At 37.8% G+C, this 19,287-nt stretch overlaps 6 protein-coding genes across 6 annotated transcripts; 1 reads left to right on the forward strand and 5 right to left on the reverse strand.

The window, feature by feature from the left end:
• On the reverse strand, positions 9–559 carry LOC104792119 (MATH domain and coiled-coil domain-containing protein At2g42465-like). Its single transcript, XM_010518168.1, has 2 exons — positions 503–559; positions 9–410 (listed from the first exon to the last, which is right to left on the reverse strand). Exons 1-2 carry the CDS (start codon positions 557–559, stop codon positions 9–11), a joined length of 459 nt encoding a protein of 152 aa, XP_010516470.1.
• LOC104699196 (MATH domain and coiled-coil domain-containing protein At3g58270-like) lies at positions 1,211–2,400 on the reverse strand. The gene is made up of 4 exons (XM_010414532.1): positions 2,294–2,400; positions 2,046–2,206; positions 1,681–1,958; positions 1,211–1,516 (listed from the first exon to the last, which is right to left on the reverse strand). The coding sequence occupies exons 1-4, from the start codon at positions 2,398–2,400 to the stop codon at positions 1,211–1,213; spliced, it is 852 nt and encodes a 283-aa protein (XP_010412834.1).
• LOC104699198 (MATH domain and coiled-coil domain-containing protein At3g58270-like) lies at positions 2,840–4,100 on the reverse strand. The gene is made up of 4 exons (XM_010414533.1): positions 3,994–4,100; positions 3,746–3,906; positions 3,381–3,658; positions 2,840–3,323 (listed from the first exon to the last, which is right to left on the reverse strand). The coding sequence occupies exons 1-4, from the start codon at positions 4,098–4,100 to the stop codon at positions 2,928–2,930; spliced, it is 942 nt and encodes a 313-aa protein (XP_010412835.1). The 3' UTR covers positions 2,840–2,927.
• Positions 4,540–6,496, reverse strand: LOC104792120 (MATH domain and coiled-coil domain-containing protein At3g58240-like). The gene is made up of 4 exons (XM_010518169.1): positions 6,285–6,496; positions 6,029–6,189; positions 5,649–5,923; positions 4,540–5,023 (listed from the first exon to the last, which is right to left on the reverse strand). The coding sequence occupies exons 1-4, from the start codon at positions 6,389–6,391 to the stop codon at positions 4,628–4,630; spliced, it is 939 nt and encodes a 312-aa protein (XP_010516471.1). The 5' UTR covers positions 6,392–6,496; the 3' UTR covers positions 4,540–4,627.
• On the reverse strand, positions 7,096–7,989 carry LOC104792121 (MATH domain and coiled-coil domain-containing protein At3g58210-like). The gene is made up of 2 exons (XM_019246557.1): positions 7,763–7,989; positions 7,096–7,614 (listed from the first exon to the last, which is right to left on the reverse strand). The coding sequence occupies exons 1-2, from the start codon at positions 7,949–7,951 to the stop codon at positions 7,372–7,374; spliced, it is 432 nt and encodes a 143-aa protein (XP_019102102.1). The 5' UTR covers positions 7,952–7,989; the 3' UTR covers positions 7,096–7,371.
• On the forward strand, positions 12,974–15,052 carry LOC104699200. The gene is made up of 3 exons (XM_019246389.1): positions 12,974–13,304; positions 13,506–13,831; positions 14,072–15,052. Exons 1-3 carry the CDS (start codon positions 12,974–12,976, stop codon positions 15,050–15,052), a joined length of 1,638 nt encoding a protein of 545 aa, XP_019101934.1.

A 19,287-nucleotide genomic window follows, 5' to 3' on the forward strand; every position in this document is an offset into this window, starting at 1 on the left:
CATTCAAATTAAACATCCTCGAAACCAAGTCGAGCACTGTCGGATCTAGCTTCGTTCTCTTCATTCTTCCGTTCCGTTTCAAGAGCCCACAACACACGCCTCTGTTCCACGATCATACCATCCAGCTCTCTCATCCGAGCCCCACGTGCTTCCATTTTCTTCTTCTTCACGCAAAGCTCCTCCAGCTTCTTCTTCAACCAGTCCAACTCGAAACCTACCTCCACCAGTTCAAAGAGCGTGTTCTCCGCATCTCTTAGTTCCTCCTCTGTTAGCTCTTGAGGAGCTAAGCAAATTATGTCGATGAGGTCGAGGAGGTTGTTCATGTAAGCATTCTTCACCATTTGGTTCTTCGGACGAATGTTCATTGCGGTTTCTGGGTGTTTCTCAAAGATCCTCCTAACACAGTCCACCTGAGAACAAGATTAACGTAAAAACTACAAACCATACTTAAAATATGAAAGAGATATATTGGAGTTTCAATGGAGATATTTTTTTGGCTCACCTCTGAATAGAAAATTCGAAAGCCATTGACCTCCACGGTTCCATCACCATTCCACATTGTTACGATATCAAAGTCTTCCGTGATACAGAGAAGTTGTAATGACAGAGCTGGCAAAGGGAGTTTTGTGTGTTTGAGGAGTTTCTTGCTGTAACTGATGATATTTAAATGAAGAAGATGCATGAATCTCAAATAAGCGTGAGTTAATATAATCGTAACTTATATAAAACTGTCATAATTAATTAGCATTCGAATATTAATAGCGTCACAGGTCAAGCTACTCGATCGTTTTGGCAAAGACTATATACTCTGTTCATACATCCAACGTCATTTACTTTTTCATCAAGAAACACACAGTGCAATAAAGTAACTTAGACGCAGTCATCATTCATCAACCACAAAATAAAAAAAAAAAAAAAATCCTACAGTTAATTTTCACAATTAAATGTCGAAACCCTTAACTGGGATATTAGACGCAGTCATCGGATATATTAGTTAAAACAGAACAAAAAGATACCAGAGCACCCAAAAAAACTTAAAACTAAAACCAAACTCCACGTCCTTAGGAACAGAAAAAGATCAGAAGCTGGGCCTGGGGCCTCCAAAATCTCTGCCTTGTTCAGCTGAGCTTTAAGGTCTTTAAGGTCTTTGGACTTCTGCTCCAAGTCATGCAGGTGTTGCCTCATTTCACACACCCGGACACATATATTCTTAACTTTCTTTTACTTCATTAAGTTTCTTCTCCAACCAATCCAACTTAAACGCTAAACTTGTCATGTATACCAGAGCAGCTTCTGCATCAGACAGATCATCCTTGGATTGTTCCTCAGGTCCTTTGAAGAGCATCTTGATGAGGCTTAAGAGGAGATTCATGTATGATGTCCTCAGACTTTGGTTCTTTGTACGGCATTCTAATGCAGTCGCTGGGTGTTCTTCAAAGATAAGCCTCGCTAAACCCACCTTTGAGTAAAAAGAAGGTGTGATCAAAACCAAAACCAGTAGGACACAAACCTCACCCTAATCAAATTTCAAAGTTTAAACAGAAACAATTTTCCAAAAAAAAATACCACATATTGCGCCTTCAAATCAACAAAAAGCAGCTGATGGTGAAGTGTATTGAGCTTGGAATTTCTAAAAAACTTAAGCGAAGATTTGAATCTTTCTCAAGTATTCTTACGTACCTGTGAAGGAAGAACTTGAAACCCATTGACATCCACCAAATCTCCTGGGATGTCCTCGTCATCATCATTGTGATTCATCGTTTTCAGAGGTTTGGTTGCCTCCTTAGATTCCTCTGGTACATCTAATTTGCCAATAACTTCAAGAACATATAACTCAATAACAATCTTGAGTTCATCGTTCAAAAGATATCCACCATCTTTGGCATGAAGTTCGATAAGGGAAATCATGGATGTAAAACCCCAGTCTGGTGCCTTCTGGTCTAGCCAGTTTCTTGCTACTGCGAAAGATATATACATAGTCAAAACAAGCACTACCCAACACAATTCCTACGACTAAAAGAGAAAAAAGTTATCGGAAGAATCACCTTTCACTCGTGAGAGTCTCTCATGAAGTTGGTTTACTAGAGTAAACGTAAAAAATACGTTCCTTTTACACTCAGAAGGCAATGATTCATAATCAGCAACTATCAGATACAGAGAAAAATTATTAGGGCTGTTATTTCCCTCGGGAAAGGCTAGAAGACGCCTGCAAGCAAAAACCAACATTAAACTACAAGTCTACAATGGATGCGACTCACATTAATTGATGGCGTAAAAACTTTTCTTTTCTTACCACTTGCAGCCGCTGATCACAAATTCGTCTGAATAGATTTTTTCAGATTGCAAAGTGGAAAAATTCTTAATCACCCAAGTAAACTTTCTATCAACTTGATTCCCCATTGAAGACTCCTTTTGCAACCAAACTACCAAAACATGAAGAAGAGCTTATTAAGCCCTAGAATCTCGAGCAACAAATCCAAAACAGAGATTTACAGTTTCCTTGAGGAATCGATCGAAGCGTAACACTCTTAGACATCAATTTATAAAAGTAATAACGAACATATATAGTGCAGGATCAAATCAAAGACTAGAAAGATCAATGGTTCAGGATTTACCAGGAATAAAAAAAAAAAAACAGAACTCTTAGGGTTTTACTGTTGGTGGCGGTTCCTTTATATTATGATCACAAGCCACCTACCTAGCCAATCATTTTCTGCCATGTCATTTTATATTTAAAAAAACAAGTAAAGAAAAAATAAGGCCATCCTATTTTTTTCTTTCTAAACAAATCCTTATCAGATGTAAAAAAAAAATCCTTATCTTTTTTAACCATGCATGATTTTCAAGTTTAATCTTATTAGCGAACAGAGACTAGAGAAAACCTAAAAAAAGAAAACCAAACTTCAAGTTCCAAGAACAAAACGTCATCAAACAACATCATTAAAAGATATATCAGGAGATGCGGCCTTCTTAATCTCTGCCCTCTCCTTTTCCAGCTGTTGACCTACGCTTGTGTACTTATTCATCAAGTCTTGCAGCTGTTGCTCCAGTTCAGTCACCTGGTCACATCTCTTCTTGTTTTCTTTCACTTCAACAAGTTTCTTCTCCAGCCAATTTACCTTAAACCCAACACTTTTCATGTATGCCAGAGCAGCTTCTGCATCGGACAGATCATCAGTTGATTGATCCTGAGTCCTTTTGTAGAGCATCTTGATAAGGGTGAAGAGGACATTAATGTATGATGTTCTCAGATCTTGGTTCTTTGTACAGCATTCTACTGCTGTGTCTGGGTGTTTTCCAAAGATGCGCCTCACAAAACCCACCTGCGAGTAAAGGATGAATAAAGTAAAACCCATTGAGTAAACTGAAGGGNTACGTACCTGTGAAGGAAGAACTTGAAACCCATTGACATCCACCAAATCTCCTGGGATGTCCTCGTCATCATCATTGTGATTCATCGTTTTCAGAGGTTTGGTTGCCTCCTTAGATTCCTCTGGTACATCTAATTTGCCAATAACTTCAAGAACATATAACTCAATAACAATCTTGAGTTCATCGTTCAAAAGATATCCACCATCTTTGGCATGAAGTTCGATAAGGGAAATCATGGATGTAAAACCCCAGTCTGGTGCCTTCTGGTCTAGCCAGTTTCTTGCTACTGCGAAAGATATATACATAGTCAAAACAAGCACTACCCAACACAATTCCTACGACTAAAAGAGAAAAAAGTTATCGGAAGAATCACCTTTCACTCGTGAGAGTCTCTCATGAAGTTGGTTTACTAGAGTAAACGTAAAAAATACGTTCCTTTTACACTCAGAAGGCAATGATTCATAATCAGCAACTATCAGATACAGAGAAAAATTATTAGGGCTGTTATTTCCCTCGGGAAAGGCTAGAAGACGCCTGCAAGCAAAAACCAACATTAAACTACAAGTCTACAATGGATGCGACTCACATTAATTGATGGCGTAAAAACTTTTCTTTTCTTACCACTTGCAGCCGCTGATCACAAATTCGTCTGAATAGATTTTTTCAGATTGCAAAGTGGAAAAATTCTTAATCACCCAAGTAAACTTTCTATCAACTTGATTCCCCATTGAAGACTCCTTTTGCAACCAAACTACCAAAACATGAAGAAGAGCTTATTAAGCCCTAGAATCTCGAGCAACAAATCCAAAACAGAGATTTACAGTTTCCTTGAGGAATCGATCGAAGCGTAACACTCTTAGACATCAATTTATAAAAGTAATAACGAACATATATAGTGCAGGATCAAATCAAAGACTAGAAAGATCAATGGTTCAGGATTTACCAGGAATAAAAAAAAAAAAACAGAACTCTTAGGGTTTTACTGTTGGTGGCGGTTCCTTTATATTATGATCACAAGCCACCTACCTAGCCAATCATTTTCTGCCATGTCATTTTATATTTAAAAAAACAAGTAAAGAAAAAATAAGGCCATCCTATTTTTTTCTTTCTAAACAAATCCTTATCAGATGTAAAAAAAAAATCCTTATCTTTTTTAACCATGCATGATTTTCAAGTTTAATCTTATTAGCGAACAGAGACTAGAGAAAACCTAAAAAAAGAAAACCAAACTTCAAGTTCCAAGAACAAAACGTCATCAAACAACATCATTAAAAGATATATCAGGAGATGCGGCCTTCTTAATCTCTGCCCTCTCCTTTTCCAGCTGTTGACCTACGCTTGTGTACTTATTCATCAAGTCTTGCAGCTGTTGCTCCAGTTCAGTCACCTGGTCACATCTCTTCTTGTTTTCTTTCACTTCAACAAGTTTCTTCTCCAGCCAATTTACCTTAAACCCAACACTTTTCATGTATGCCAGAGCAGCTTCTGCATCGGACAGATCATCAGTTGATTGATCCTGAGTCCTTTTGTAGAGCATCTTGATAAGGGTGAAGAGGACATTAATGTATGATGTTCTCAGATCTTGGTTCTTTGTACAGCATTCTACTGCTGTGTCTGGGTGTTTTCCAAAGATGCGCCTCACAAAACCCACCTGCGAGTAAAGGATGAATAAAGTAAAACCCATTGAGTAAACTGAAGGGTATAGTAAGTTCAGTTTTAAAGTTGCACCTTTCTTGTTATCTTACCTGTGAAGGAAGAACTTGAAACCCATTGACATACACCAAATTTGCCTTACTAGACATCGCACCATCATCATTTGGCTTTACGGTTCTTACAAGTGTCGTTGCCACCTCGTCATTTGATCCATCGNTGTGTACTTATTCATCAAGTCTTGCAGCTGTTGCTCCAGTTCAGTCACCTGGTCACATCTCTTCTTGTTTTCTTTCACTTCAACAAGTTTCTTCTCCAGCCAATTTACCTTAAACCCAACACTTTTCATGTATGCCAGAGCAGCTTCTGCATCGGACAGATCATCAGTTGATTGATCCTGAGTCCTTTTGTAGAGCATCTTGATAAGGGTGAAGAGGACATTAATGTATGATGTTCTCAGATCTTGGTTCTTTGTACAGCATTCTACTGCTGTGTCTGGGTGTTTTCCAAAGATGCGCCTCACAAAACCCACCTGCGAGTAAAGGATGAATAAAGTAAAACCCATTGAGTAAACTGAAGGGTATAGTAAGTTCAGTTTTAAAGTTGCACCTTTCTTGTTATCTTACCTGTGAAGGAAGAACTTGAAACCCATTGACATACACCAAATTTGCCTTACTAGACATCGCACCATCATCATTTGGCTTTACGGTTCTTACAAGTGTCGTTGCCACCTCGTCATTTGATCCATCGAATAAGGGATCAGTTTCATGAACATTGATCCGAACAACAACTTCGACTTCTCCATCCACCAGAAACCCAGATTGTTTGTCCGTAAGTTGGCTAAGGGGAAGCATGGATATACCCTTGCTTCGTTCCTTCTTATGAAACCAGTGTGTTAGTACTGAAAAGTCACGAAACATGAATAAAACTTTATTCAAAACAAGCATTTCAACAAACACAATATATATATATATATATAGATAAATCTTGCAGCACAAGTAATCACCTATCTCTTTTGAGAGTTTCTTGGAGAAATAATTGACTACAGTAAAGGAAAACTTCACGGCCCTTTTCCATTGAGACGGAAAGGATCCACAATCAAGAAGTTCCAGATCCAAACAAAACGACTGATTACCATTTTTTCCCTTGGGATAGGCCAGAATTTGCCTGCAAAGCAAAAAAAAAAAACTATGGATGTCCTCGCAAAGCTAATATTGAAAAAAAAACATTTAAAAAAAAAAAAAAACTTGTTCTCAACTTACCATTTGTAGCCAGCCATCAAGATTATATCTGAATAAATGGTCTGGCAGCTCACAGAGGATAAATTCTTGATTAACCATGTGTACTTGTTATCGACTTGATTCCCCATATTACTTCTTGCAATCAAACTACCTGAACATGAAGATGAGAAATGAAAATCGAACCACAATATAGGTAAGATTTTAACAAGGTCTCAAAGACTAGAAAAATCTATGGTTATAAGGATTTTACCACGAGGAATGCGAGTGTTAAGGGCTCCCAGGGTTTAAAACTGTTGCTACTTTATAAAATCTACAATTGCAACGAATCCTCCTAAATACAGGGTCAAACTACCTGTTTATAGGATTGATTTAGCAATTAATTGTTGATTTATGTATATTTTAGTCTCACCCGATTTAAATTTTACTGGAATAATCGTTAAAACCTTAAACAATTACCAGTTTCTGGTTCTGCATCTTCTTGGTTGGACTTGGAGTTCTCTGCCTTTCTTGTTCTTGCTTTTTCTTCACGTGAACTTCCCCAAAGCTTTGTTTTTAACCTATCCAACTTAAACCCTACAACTTCCAGGTCGAAAAGCGTGTTGTCTGCTTCATCTAGGTCTTCATCATGTAAGCTCGTGAGGCGATCAGACAAAACATATTACTCGAATTTGGCATCTTAACTTATCTAGAAATACTCTATACTCTGTTCAAGTTCAGACACCCAAGACATATAGTTATTCATCAAGAAACAAATAGCGCTTAAAGAAACCGAGACAATCATCAACCACAAAGTACCACATATAAGTCTTTACAAAAATGTGGCAACCTCTAACTCACATATTACTCTTTTTAGCTTCTTAAGTTAAAGCAGAGGACTCTTATTAACGAACATAGAGACCATAACACCAAATAAAAAACAAAACCAAACTTCAAATTCCTAAGAACTTGAGTCATCAAACAATATCAATGAAAGATAGATCATAAGCTGTCTTCTTAATCTCTGCCCTCTCCTTCTCCAGCTGGTTTCTTACGTCTGTGCACTTATCCATCATGTCTTGCCGCTGCTGCTCCAATTTAGTCAATCGGGCACATTTCTTCTTGTTCTCTTTCACTTCATCAAGTTTCTTCTCCAACCAATCCAACTTAAACCCAACACTTTTAATTTCAGGTGTGTCAGAGAACCTTCAAAATCAGACACAACATAACTGGAGTCTTCATATGGAACTTTGAAGAACCTCTTGGTTAGATCGAGGAGGACTTTCGTATGAAATCTTCTCATATATTCGTTCTTCGTACGGTACTTCTTTGCAGTCTTTGGGTGTAAATCAAAGATACGCCTCGCCAAATCCACCTGCTTAGTAAAAAAAAGGGATGAGTAGAGTAAAACTCATATCTATACATTCAGCAATAAGAAGTTTCCAACAAAAAGAAAACCACATCTTGTCCCAAATCGGACAAAAAAGCAGCAATGATGAAAGTTAAACGAAAAGTATTCTTACCTCTGAAGGAAGAACTTGTAACCCATTGACATGCACCAAATCTATTGGTTCTTCAGGCCTATTCAAAGGTTTCTTGGCCTTTACAGATCCATCTGATACACTAAGAACATCTATCACAGCAACAATCTCGAGTTCATCGTTCACAAGAAATCCAGCATCTTTTGCATGAAGCTTGATAAGGCGGATCATAGATATAGAACACTTTGGTTTCTTATGATCAAACAAGAAGTCTGCTGCTGTAAAACTCACACAACATACAACTTCAGTCAAAACAAAAAAAAGCCTTAAACACAACACATATAAATAGAATCTTGCAGCGCAAGCAATCACCTTTCACTTTTGAGTGTTCCTGAGAAAGTTGATTTACCATAGTGAAGGTTACTTGTACGGACTTTATCCATCTTTCGCCACGACGCCAAGCGGACTCAAAATCAGCATCTCCCAGACACACATACAAACAGTTAAAATCTTTATCTCTATGTCGCCTGAAACAGGCATGAAGATACCTGAAAGGAAAAAAACATAGAAAAGTAATGGTAAGTATAGTCCTTGTCAAAACTAGATTGAAGGAGAAACATTATTAGATCGCAAAGTTTCATCATCTTACCATTTGCAGCCACCGATCACAAATTGATCAGAACGATATGAATTCGGTAGCCAAGTGCAGTAATCCTTAATCAGCCACGTGAACTTGTTATCAACTTGATTCCCCATTGAAGCAGCCTCCTTGTAACACTCGAAATAACGAACTGGGGCGCTTAAGTGATGGATGGTGTTTTTGGTCTCACGGACGATGTAGTTAATGAGTGATAGGGGTTTTACTGTTGGTATACATATTTGAACTGAATCCTCCTTAAACAAAGGGTCAAGGAAATCAGTTCTATTAATCCGGATAAATCAATCAATTTATTAATAGTTTTTTTTAACATCAATGAATAGGTTTGTTTAAGCAATTGATTTTTTTTTTTTATATATCTTTTGATCAGTCGATCTTGTGAATAACCATTATATTTTTTACCGAATTATATATTGTTCCGAGCGCTACTTTCTTGCTCTTGCTTCATCTTTATTCTTTAGGCGCCAATCCAACTTAATTAAACCCTGCATCAAATTCGTTTGGCTTTCGACTCTTCATTTTTCCAAGATACTTTTTAATATTTTCATCACAAAACTCAATTCCGTAAAGACACATTGAGAACATTTAACCACACTGGAAACTTATATAAGATGTGTGAACATTAATTCTCTTTACTGCTGAAAATAAATCTCTTTTTAACTATTTTTATTCATTTTTTTCTTTAGAAGGGATAAAGCAAAAGAACAGGCCAGGTCATCATCATAATCATAATAATCATCATCATCTTCATCTTCATCTTCATCTTCATCTTCATCTTCATCTTCATCTTCATCAGACAGCGAGCGGGGAGCTATAGCAGCCAAAACCTCTGCCTTCTCCTTCTCCAACTGGGCTTCGAGGTCTGAACACTTCAGCTTCAAATCCTTCAACTCTTGTTCAATTTCTGGAATCCGAGTCTCTCCAGCTTCATCTTTCTTCTTCTTTTTAGACACTTGATCAAGTTTCTTCCTCAACCAATCCAACATAAATCCACACTCGTTCATGGGTTCCAGTAAAGCACATGCATCTGCCAGTTCATCTTTGGAGATTTCCTTAGGCGACCGGCGCAGAGTCTCATTCATGCTGAGTATGGCATTAATGTACCCTGTCTTCACATATTGGTTTTTTATACGGCTGTTTTTTGCAATATCCGGGTGTCTTTCAAGCAAACGGTTCAAAGATTTCACCTGCCAGTGAAACACAAATGATTACTTATATTTGTAGCTTACTAGCTTGTATATATAATATAAAGAAACTGATGAAGTTTTCTTACCTGTGAAGAAAGAACTTGAAACCCCTTGACATCCATATATGATATTGTTTCCTCTCGTACCTCTGCTTTGCCAGTAACTTGAAGAACATCAACGTCGGCCACAATCGTTAAGTCTCCGTTCACCAACAACCCACTACATGGGTTAAGTATGATACGATGAACCATTGTTGGGAAACCCCAAGAGACAGAATTCTGATCAAACAGGTGTTTTGCTTCTGTAAAGTCACGAAACATAGAGAAAATCTAGTCAAAACAAGATTTAAACTAGGCAGTAGCACAAGACCCACGACGAACAAGTATGAATCATAATAATTTATTGAAGTTTAAATTCATATTGTAATATATACGCGAGGGTAGAAAAATAATACTCACCTCGTACGATAGAATATTTAGGCGTAACATGATGTGGTATAGTAAAAGAAACTTTTGCTTGTCTTCTCCATCCACAAGGCAATAATTCATGATCAGCAACCTCAAGATACAGAGACAGATAATCACTTTGCTTATTCTCTCCCTTGGGATAAGCCAGAAGACGCCTGCAAGCAAAAACCTGAGAAAACAATCAATTAAGCAGAACAAAAAAGGAGAATATATATTAATCCCGTACGTAAACCTAAACCTAAAGACAAGTTCTTCTTCGTACCAGTTGCAGCCATCAACCACGAATACGTCCGAATAGATATACTCGGATTTCACAGATATAAATTTCTTAATCACCCAAGTGAAACTCTTAGCAACTTGCTTCTCCATTGTTCTTGATGACGATGATGACTCCTACTCCTACACACCAAACTTGAGACACGCGACAAAAATAAAGATTAAGATTGTACTTTAATCGGTATATATATAGCCTTGCAAGCAAATCTTTTCCTACAAGTTACCACACCGTAGAAACACAAAAGCTCTAACTGGTAACCCATTGAAGAATGAAAAGAATGAGAAGGAACAGGAATAAAAAAGAACAAATAAGAAAAAAATTATTAAAAAAAAAAGAAACATAAGAGGGATGGGTGGAGAGGATAAACAGAACAAATTGTATGGTACATGATAATTAATTTGTTTTCCTGTTTGTTCCACTAACAAATTGGAGAGGAACAAATTTTTTGTGTGATTCCTAAAAAAAAAAGAACATATAAGAATAGTGTGGGGTCCATGTTTTGGAAAATATGTTACTTGTAAATGGTAACAAAAATAATTAACAAAGAGGAACAACACATTCCTGTCTATTCTTTTTCTAAAAACTGGTCTCCAGCTGGAGCCAAAAAGAGTCGATTGCTTTACCACACAGCGAAATATATGTTTCGGCTCCTCATATGTATAGTTCGTAGGGTTAAAAATTAGTTGGGCCTAGGCGGTCAAAAGATTTACTATATATCGTTGGGCCCTTAACCAACGTTGCGTTTCACTATTTTTCCATTCCCAAGAACAAAGAGCAAAACCATGTGAGAGTTCTGAATTTGTGTGTGCCATTTCGATATTTGTTTCATTAATTCTGTAAAAAGTAATGACCTAAAACTGTTAAATTTTACTCTGATGATCCCAAAGGCGATATTGGAATGTGGGGCTATTGTATTCGGTGTTTTATATTAGTTGTTTAAATGTTTCAAATTAAACAAAAAATTTCTTCCATCCTTTGTTAATTTCTCTTTTAGGTTGCGTAACAACAAAACCTTATTTTTCAGTTGCACAAAAGATTGGAGAAGTAGATCACAAAAATCAATTGCACTAGCAAAACGCCAACAATAATAACCAAGAAGCAAGGATCCACACTTGTTTGGCCGAAACTTTTTGTGTGCGAAGACCAAAAGCTTGTCGAAAACCGTGAATAAGCAAAACTAATCAAGATAAAACAAATTGAAAACTAAACAAGAACACCAACTGAAAACTCGATAACAAAAGTCCATTGAGAAAAGTAGAAGAGATCCAACAATGCGTTGCATCATTGACGGATCTATATATTAACGCTATAACCATTATGCACAACATCAATGGGGGAAGCCACTTAATTATCAAGGATCAATCATCATCAATCACTTGCTAGTTAGTATCTTCCAATCATGTAAATTGTATCATGTCATTACTCTCTTTACAATACCGTAGCAATGTCTATACGTGTATACAAGTCGATCATTGTACTCAATAATAATTATCAGTTCATACAAACATTTACATTAATTAGGTCATCATCTTTATCAAACAACAAGAAAGAGCTCTCGCGGCCAAACCATTTGCCTTCTCCTTCTTCAGAAGAGCTCCAAGGCTTGAAGCCTTAACACTTCTGCTTCGAATCCTTAAACTCTTCTGTTAGAGAATATTTGAGAGAGTAATTAGTGTATATTCTGTGTATATGTTTTTTGGTAAGTTTTAGTTTGGGGAGAAAGGTTAGCATTGATAAGATGCAATCTTCTTAGTTTGGTAACTGGATCCTTTTGTATGTATATATACTTGAGAGTCGATGAATGAGAAACACGAAAAAAAACATTCTACAATCGATACCCTGTTTTACATGGTATCAAAGCCATTTGGCTAGAAAATTTGAAGATTAAAAAAAAAAAAAAAAGATGGCAGAAGAGACAAAGGTGATCTTGAAAACAGAAGGTTCAAAGGCGGCAGTTTCAGTGTTTCAACTGGCACCAACCGAGAACCCTGGCGCGATCATAGCGCAAGTTCAATTTAACGGAGACAACTTTGACGAATGGGCTCAGGCGGTGCGGACTACATTGCGAGTCAAGAAGAAGTACGGCTTTGTCGACGGAATCGTGTCAAAACCGGATGAAGATGAAGCCTAATATGAAGATGGATATCGGCAAAGTCGATGGTGGCACTTTGGATTCTCAACACAATAGATCCAAAGGTGAGAAGAACTCTGGCAAACAAGGAAGATCCAAAGGAGCTTTGGATAGAGATAAAAGACCGTTTCTCTGAAGGAAATGGACCAAGAATTCAAGAGATTAAGGCGGAACTTGCTTATTGTCGCCAAGGAAATCTGAGTGTAATTGAATACTATGGAAAGCTGCAGATGTTATGGGAAGATTTGACTAATTATGACAAGGTCATATCTTGCAAGTGTGGAGGATGCTCTTGCAACGTCAATGTTGAATTGGAGAAGAAAAGAGAGGATGATAGGATCCATCAATTCCTCCTTGTACTTGACACGTCCTTATATGGAGGAGTGAGAACTTCGATCATCAGCACTGACCCTCTTCCAAACATGAATCAAGTGTACTCAAAAGTGAAGTCTGTGGAGCGAGTTAACACCGTCATGAGCGGAAGGGAATAAGAGAACACACAAGTGGCATTCGCATTCCGAGGAGGAAACCACATGGGTGGTAAGGAAGAAAAGGGAAAGATGGTGTGTTCAGTATGTAAGAAAACTGGACATACACTTGATACTTGCTTTCAAGTGATCGGGTATCCAGAGTGGTGGAGTGAGCGATCTCGAGGCATTGGAGGATTTGCACGAGGAGGAGGTCGCCAAGGAACCGGAAGAGGACGTGGCGGAATGGCTCGTGCGAACGTGATGGTTGCACAAGATGGAGCCGAGACGAGTGTGGAAGCTGAAAGGAGTGGCTATACAGGGCTAACAAACGAGCAATGGGGAAAACTCGTGAAACTTCTTGAGAGCAGTAAGGGAAACACACCTCGTCTCAGTGGTAAGTCTCTCTTACTTGATTGGGTAATAGACATTGGAGCTACAAATCACATGACAAGTTTTAGTGATTTGTTGTTAAACCGAAAATATATATTGCAGTGTACAATAGGGTTGCCAAATGGAGAGAGTAGTTTGGCAAAAGAAAAGGGAACAATGAGATTTGATGATGAGTTTGAACTAAAAAATGTGCTGTTTGTGCCAGGACTGAAATGCAATTTGATATATGTGTCACAACTTGTTGCCGATTTAGATGTGGTAATGCAGATTGCTGATAAGGGGTGTGTGATTCAGGACCGTATAACAAGGAGTGTGACTGGAGCAGGAGAACTTAAGGATAGACTGTATTTTTTTCGTCGACTGAGAGAGTTTCGAGTCTTGCATTTGAATAAAGATGGAGCTGAAGACCTTTGGCATCAGAGGCTTGGGTATCCTTCCAATGGTGTTTTTGATTTACTTCCAGTTGTTGATAATAGGAATAAGGACTTTTCAGTTTGTGACATTTGTTTAAAGGCTAAACATTGCTGTGAGGTTTTTCATACCAGTGATAATAAAAATGATGGAGTTTTTGATATGATACATGTAAAATTATGGGGTCCATATCGACATCCAACTTTGTGCAATTCTTATTATTTTCTGACCATTGTGGATGATTTCTCGTGAAGAGTTTGGGTTTATTTGTTGCCAGAAAAGTCACAAGTAAAATAAACTTTGATGAACTTTGTGGCATTGGTGTCAAGACATTTCAACAAAGATATAAAAATTTTGCAGAGTGATAACGGTACAAAGTTTATAAGCCTTGCGTCTGAGTTCCAACGGATGGGAATCATACATCAGACTTCGTGTGTTGGGACACCACAACAAAATGGGAGAGTAGAAAGAAAGCATCGACACATTCTGAATGTGGCCTGGGCCTTGTTGTTTCAATCGTCCCTTTCTGCGAAGTTTTGGGGAGAAAGTGTGTTAACTGCTGATTATCTCATCAATCGGACTCCGTCACGGTTGCTAAAAGGGAAAACTCCATATGAGCTCATTTATAACAAGACTCCAGCATACGAAAACTTGCGAGTGTTTGGTTGTTTGGCTTTTGCGCACAAGCAACGTCGTGGAGGAGATAAGTTCAAAGCTCGTAGTAGAAAATGCATTTTCCTGGGTTATCCTTTTGAGAAGAAGGGATGGAATATTTTTGATTTGGAAACAGAAGAACTGTTTGTATCACGAGATGTGGTTTTTGTTGAGAATGCTTTTCCGATGAGCAGTGAGGTGTTAGTGGACATGCGAGCTGACGATGACATTTCAGATTTCGGCTGGGAAGAAGAGGACGAAGACGAACGAATTTTGGAAGAATCTTTGGAGTTGCGTGATACTCAGGTTGCGCAAGAGAGTGATATTGAGAATTCTGAAACAGAGGAGCATTCTTGTGTTAAAACAGAGGAGCATCCTCGCGCTGAACCAGAGGATCATCGAGAAGAACAAACAGAGGAGATTGTTGTTCTTCAAGATAGTGAATCCGAAAATGAAGATAGTGAATCCGAAAATCTTGCGCATGTGGAAAGATTTGGGCCTTGTTTGAGAGTCACAAAATCGCCAAGTAAGTTTAAAGATTATGTGATGAATACTATCATCAAGATTGAGTCCGATGAAAACATTTTGTATCCACTATCTGACTATCTCGATGCAACCAATTTTTCTGCTCCGTTTCTTGCCTTTTTTGCCACAGTAAGTGAGAACACGGAACCAGAAACATTTTGAGAAGCAGTGGTGGATAAATGTTTGAGAGTTGCTATGTCCCACGAAGTTGGTGCTATGGAACTAAACGAGACGTTTGATCTGACGGAACTTCCTCCAGGCAAGAAGGCTATCGGTTGTAAGTGGGTGTTTAAAATTAAGTACAACTCTGATGGGACAATTGAGAGGTCCAAAGCTCGTTTAGTGGAACTTGGAAATCGACAGAAGGAAGGAGTTGATTACACAGAGACATTCGCACCTATTGTTAAAATGTCGACAATTCGATTTTTTTTGGAGATTGCTGCCGCGAAGAACTGGGAATTGAATCAAATGGATGTGAACGCATTTCTGCATGGAGATCTGGAAGAAGAAGTCTATATGACATTACCACTTGGTTTTCGAACAAGCGGTAAAAACATGGTGTGTAGACTGAAGAAATCGATTTACGGGTTGAAGCAATCACCAAGGTGTTGGTTTACATAGCTGTGTGGAGCTCTCTTTGAATATGGTTTTTCAGTCGAGAGATGATTATTCTCTGTTTTACTTGCGGCAAGGAAAATCTGAGATATATATTCTGGTTTATGTTGATGATCTGATCATTGGAGGGAATGATTCCGCTGAGATAAGCAAGTTTAAAAGTTACTTGGGTGAGTGTTTTCACATGAAAGATCTGGGTCCTTTGAGATACTTCCTAGGTATCGAAGTTGCAAGAAGCAAAGAAAGTATTTTCTTGTGTCAAAGAAAATACACTCTTGATATCATCAATGAAGCTGGTTTGTTGGGAGCGCAGCCTGCTATCACTCCATTGGAACAACAACATAATCTTGGCCTCTCTAAAGGACCACTTATGGTTAATCCTGAGAAGTACCGACGGCTGGTGGGACAGTTGCTTTATTTGTTAGCAACACGACCTGATTTAGCATATGTCGTTAATGTTCTGTTGCAATTCATGAAGGTGCCTCGTCACGATCATTGGCTCAGTGCCTTGCGAGTAGTTCATTATTTGAAAGGAACACCAGGACAAGGTATATTGTTGAAATCTGATTCAAATTTACAGTTAGTTGGATGGTGTGATGCAGATTATGCTGGATGTCCTCTATCTCGTAAATCGGTTGGTGGCTGGTTTATTACTCTTGGTGATTCTCCGGTGTCTTGGAAAAAAAAAACAGAGTGTCACCTCTCGATCCTCGGCTGAATCCGAATATAGGTCCATGGCACTTACGGTATGTGAACTGCAATGGTTGAAGGCGTTGCTCAAAGATCTTGGTGTGAGTCACACATAACCAATGGCATTACACTGTGACAATCAGGCGGCACTGCATATAGCCGCAAATCCCGTTTTTCATGAACGTACGAAGCATGTGGAGGTTGACTGTCATTGCATAAGAGATGCAATCATGAATGGGACAATACGGACCAAGAAGGTGCATACTAAAGATCCGTTGGCCGATATTTTTACTAAGTCGTTCGGACAGAGTGAATTTCATTCAATGGTGTCCAAGTTGGGCATTTACAATCCGTATGCTCCAACTTGAGGGGGGGGGGGTGTTAGAGATTATTTGAGAGAGTAATTAGTGTATATTCTGTGTATATGTTTTTTGGTAAGTTTTAGCTTGGAGAGAAAGGTTAGCATTGATAAGATGCAATCTTCTTAGTTTGGTAACTGGATCCTTTTGTATGTATATATACTTGAGAGTCGATGAATGAGAAACACGAAAAAAAAAACATTCTACAATCGATACCCTGTTTTACATCTTCCTCAGTATATTTACATAACAATCCTTAATATTTCTATTTCTAATAGCCATGAAGAAAAGAGGAGTTAACTAGTTGATGTTGGATAATTCCAACTTATGTTAGAAGTTATCTCTTAGGAAGTTGCCAAAAGAGATAGTTTAGGAAAATGAAAAGTTCCTATTAACATTAAGATGTATAATGTTAATTCTAATAGGTTTAGGAATAGTTAAACCTATAAATATAGGAGTGTATGAAGAGGTGTTTCATAAGACTTGAGAGAGAGAGATTTAGTTTTTGAGAAGTTTTCTAAATCAATAATAAGAGAGGTGTTATTATATTCAAGTGTTTTTTTTATCTTTCGAGTTCTTTCTTATAGATGAGAAATTCACTGTCACAATAAAAGGATATAAAACATAAAAACTAGAGAATCTGAGTCACTGGTGAATTTCATTTTACACAATATCACTGAAATCAAGTGGAGCACGAGCAGCCATAGCCAGTTCCTTCTCAATCTTCAGTTCGTTCTCGAAATACAACAAAACAAACTTTTGTTTATGCACCTCTCCTTGGAGTTCTCTGATCCGAGCGCCACTTTCTTGCTCTTTCTTCTTCTTTACATAAACATTCCAAATCTTCATCATTAGCCAATCCAACTTAAACCCTGCATCTTCCAGGTCGAAAAGTGTCTTGTCTGCTTCGTCTAAGTCCTCATCAGTTAGCTCATGAGGCGATCGACAAAACATTCCGATAAGATCAAGGAGGACATCAATGTAAGCTGTTTTGAGCTGTTGTTTCTTTGGACGAAAACCTGATGCAGTGCCCGGGTGCGTTTCGAATATTTGCCTCACCAGTTTGACCTATCATAAAAAAAACATATAAAACAAGAAACAAACAAAAAACATAAAATTAGCGGAAATTCAAAATTTGACTACCTGTGAAGAAGGAACTTGAAACCCATTGACGTCCACTATTTCATCATTATTAATTTTTCCAATCCTCTTCGTATGCATCATCAGATTAAAGTAACTTAAATTGACTCTCTTTTTTTTTTTCCTTTCTTTTGATCACATTAAGATTTCATGCAATATTTAAACAGCAAGAGCATGAAGAAGAGAAATCCAAAGGATCAATACCCTTGTTGATGAAAATCCATGCATCTCTGTTTCCAAAAAGTAAAATAAAAGAAAATGCATGCATTTGTATATAGACTTATGAGAAAAGCCTTGGCTCCTCTCGTGATAAATGATGAGACAGCTGATTTAAGAAATAAATAACATACGTTCGTTTGGCTTCGACTCTTCAGTTTTCCAAGATTAGTTTTTCATCAGGAAAAACAATGCTTTAAAGACAAATTAAGAACCCTTAACCACACTGAATACTTATATGTAATGTGTGAACATAAATTCTCTTAACTGCTGAAAAAAATCTTGTAACTATTTTTTTTTATTTTTATTTTATCTTTAGAAGGGAGAAAGCAAAAGAACAGGCCAGGTCACTCTAGTACTATAGCAGAACCTAAATCTAATTGCCTAACTTAAAATAACCAACATTATCATAAAACTCATCATCATAATCATCATAATCATCATAATCATCTTCATCATCATCATCATCATCATCTTCACTACCATCATCATCAGACAGTGAGAGGGGAGCTATGGCAGCCAAAACCTCTGCTTTCTCCTTCTCCAACTGGGCTTCGAGGTCTGAACACTTAAGCTTCAAATCCTTCAACTCTTGTTCAATTTCTTGAATCCGAGTCTCACCAGCTTCATCTTTCTTCTTCTTTTTAGACACTTGATCAAGTTTCTTCCTCAACCAATCCAACATAAATCCACACTCGTTCATGGGTTCCAGTAAAGCATATGCATCTGCCAGTTCATCTTTGGAGATTTCCTTAGGCGACCGGCGCAGAGTCTCATTCATGCTGAGTATGGCATTAATGTACCCTGTCTTCACATATTGGTTTTTTATACGGCTGTTTTTTGCAATATCCGGGTGTCTTTCAAGCAAACGGTTCAAAGATTTCACCTGCCAGTGAAACACAAATGATTATTACTTACCGTAGCTTGTCTAATATAAAGAAACTGATGACGTTTTCTTACCTGTGAAGAAAGAACTTGAAACCCCTTGACATCCATATATGATACTGTTTCCTCTACCTCTGGTTTGCCAATAACTTCAAGAACATCAACGTGGGCTACAATCGTTAAGTCTCCGTTCACCAACAATTCACTATATAGGTTTAGTATGGTACGATGAACCATTGTTGGGAAACCCCAAGAGACAGAATTCTGATCAAACAGGTGTTTTGCTTCTGTAAAGTCACGAAACATAGAGAAAATCTAGTCAAAACAAGCCTTTCTTGCACAACAATAAATAACTAGAATCTCGAAATAGCACAAGACCCACGACGAACAAGTATGAATCATAATAATTGAAGTTTCAATTCATGCATATTGTAATATATAAGCGAGGGTAGCTAGAAAAATACTCACCTCGCACGATAGAGTCGTATTTAG

The sequence above is a fragment of the Camelina sativa genome, chromosome 6 (assembly GCF_000633955.1).
Source record: "Camelina sativa cultivar DH55 chromosome 6, Cs, whole genome shotgun sequence".
Classification (NCBI taxonomy): Eukaryota; Viridiplantae; Streptophyta; class Magnoliopsida; order Brassicales; family Brassicaceae; genus Camelina; species Camelina sativa.

Excerpts from the sequence above, each read along its gene's own strand:
- LOC104792120 (XM_010518169.1), bottom strand. The coding sequence starts at position 6,391 with ATGGGGAATCAAGTCGATAACAAGTACACATGGTTAATCAAGAATTTA. Across the intron at positions 6,190-6,284 it reads TTGATGGCTGGCTACAAATG|GCAAATTCTGGCCTATCCCA; the intron begins GTAAGTTGAGAA and ends TTTGCTTTGCAG. Across the intron at positions 5,924-6,028 it reads GAAACTCTCAAAAGAGATAG|TACTAACACACTGGTTTCAT; the intron begins GTGATTACTTGT and ends GTGACTTTTCAG.
- LOC104792119 (XM_010518168.1), bottom strand. The coding sequence starts at position 559 with ATGTGGAATGGTGATGGAACCGTGGAGGTCAATGGCTTTCGAATTTTC. Across the intron at positions 411-502 it reads TTCGAATTTTCTATTCAGAG|GTGGACTGTGTTAGGAGGAT; the intron begins GTGAGCCAAAAA and ends TCTTGTTCTCAG.
- LOC104699198 (XM_010414533.1), bottom strand. The coding sequence starts at position 4,100 with ATGGGGAATCAAGTTGATAGAAAGTTTACTTGGGTGATTAAGAATTTT. Across the intron at positions 3,907-3,993 it reads GTGATCAGCGGCTGCAAGTG|GCGTCTTCTAGCCTTTCCCG; the intron begins GTAAGAAAAGAA and ends TTTTGCTTGCAG. Across the intron at positions 3,659-3,745 it reads GAGACTCTCACGAGTGAAAG|TAGCAAGAAACTGGCTAGAC; the intron begins GTGATTCTTCCG and ends TATCTTTCGCAG.
- LOC104699200 (XM_019246389.1), top strand. The coding sequence starts at position 12,974 with ATGGGTGGTAAGGAAGAAAAGGGAAAGATGGTGTGTTCAGTATGTAAG. Across the intron at positions 13,305-13,505 it reads AAACACACCTCGTCTCAGTG|GACTGAAATGCAATTTGATA; the intron begins GTAAGTCTCTCT and ends TGTTTGTGCCAG. Across the intron at positions 13,832-14,071 it reads AGGCTAAACATTGCTGTGAG|AGTGATAACGGTACAAAGTT; the intron begins GTTTTTCATACC and ends AAAATTTTGCAG.
- LOC104699196 (XM_010414532.1), bottom strand. The coding sequence starts at position 2,400 with ATGGGGAATCAAGTTGATAGAAAGTTTACTTGGGTGATTAAGAATTTT. Across the intron at positions 2,207-2,293 it reads GTGATCAGCGGCTGCAAGTG|GCGTCTTCTAGCCTTTCCCG; the intron begins GTAAGAAAAGAA and ends TTTTGCTTGCAG. Across the intron at positions 1,959-2,045 it reads GAGACTCTCACGAGTGAAAG|TAGCAAGAAACTGGCTAGAC; the intron begins GTGATTCTTCCG and ends TATCTTTCGCAG.
- LOC104792121 (XM_019246557.1), bottom strand. The coding sequence starts at position 7,951 with ATGATCCGCCTTATCAAGCTTCATGCAAAAGATGCTGGATTTCTTGTG. Across the intron at positions 7,615-7,762 it reads TACAAGTTCTTCCTTCAGAG|GTGGATTTGGCGAGGCGTAT; the intron begins GTAAGAATACTT and ends TTTACTAAGCAG.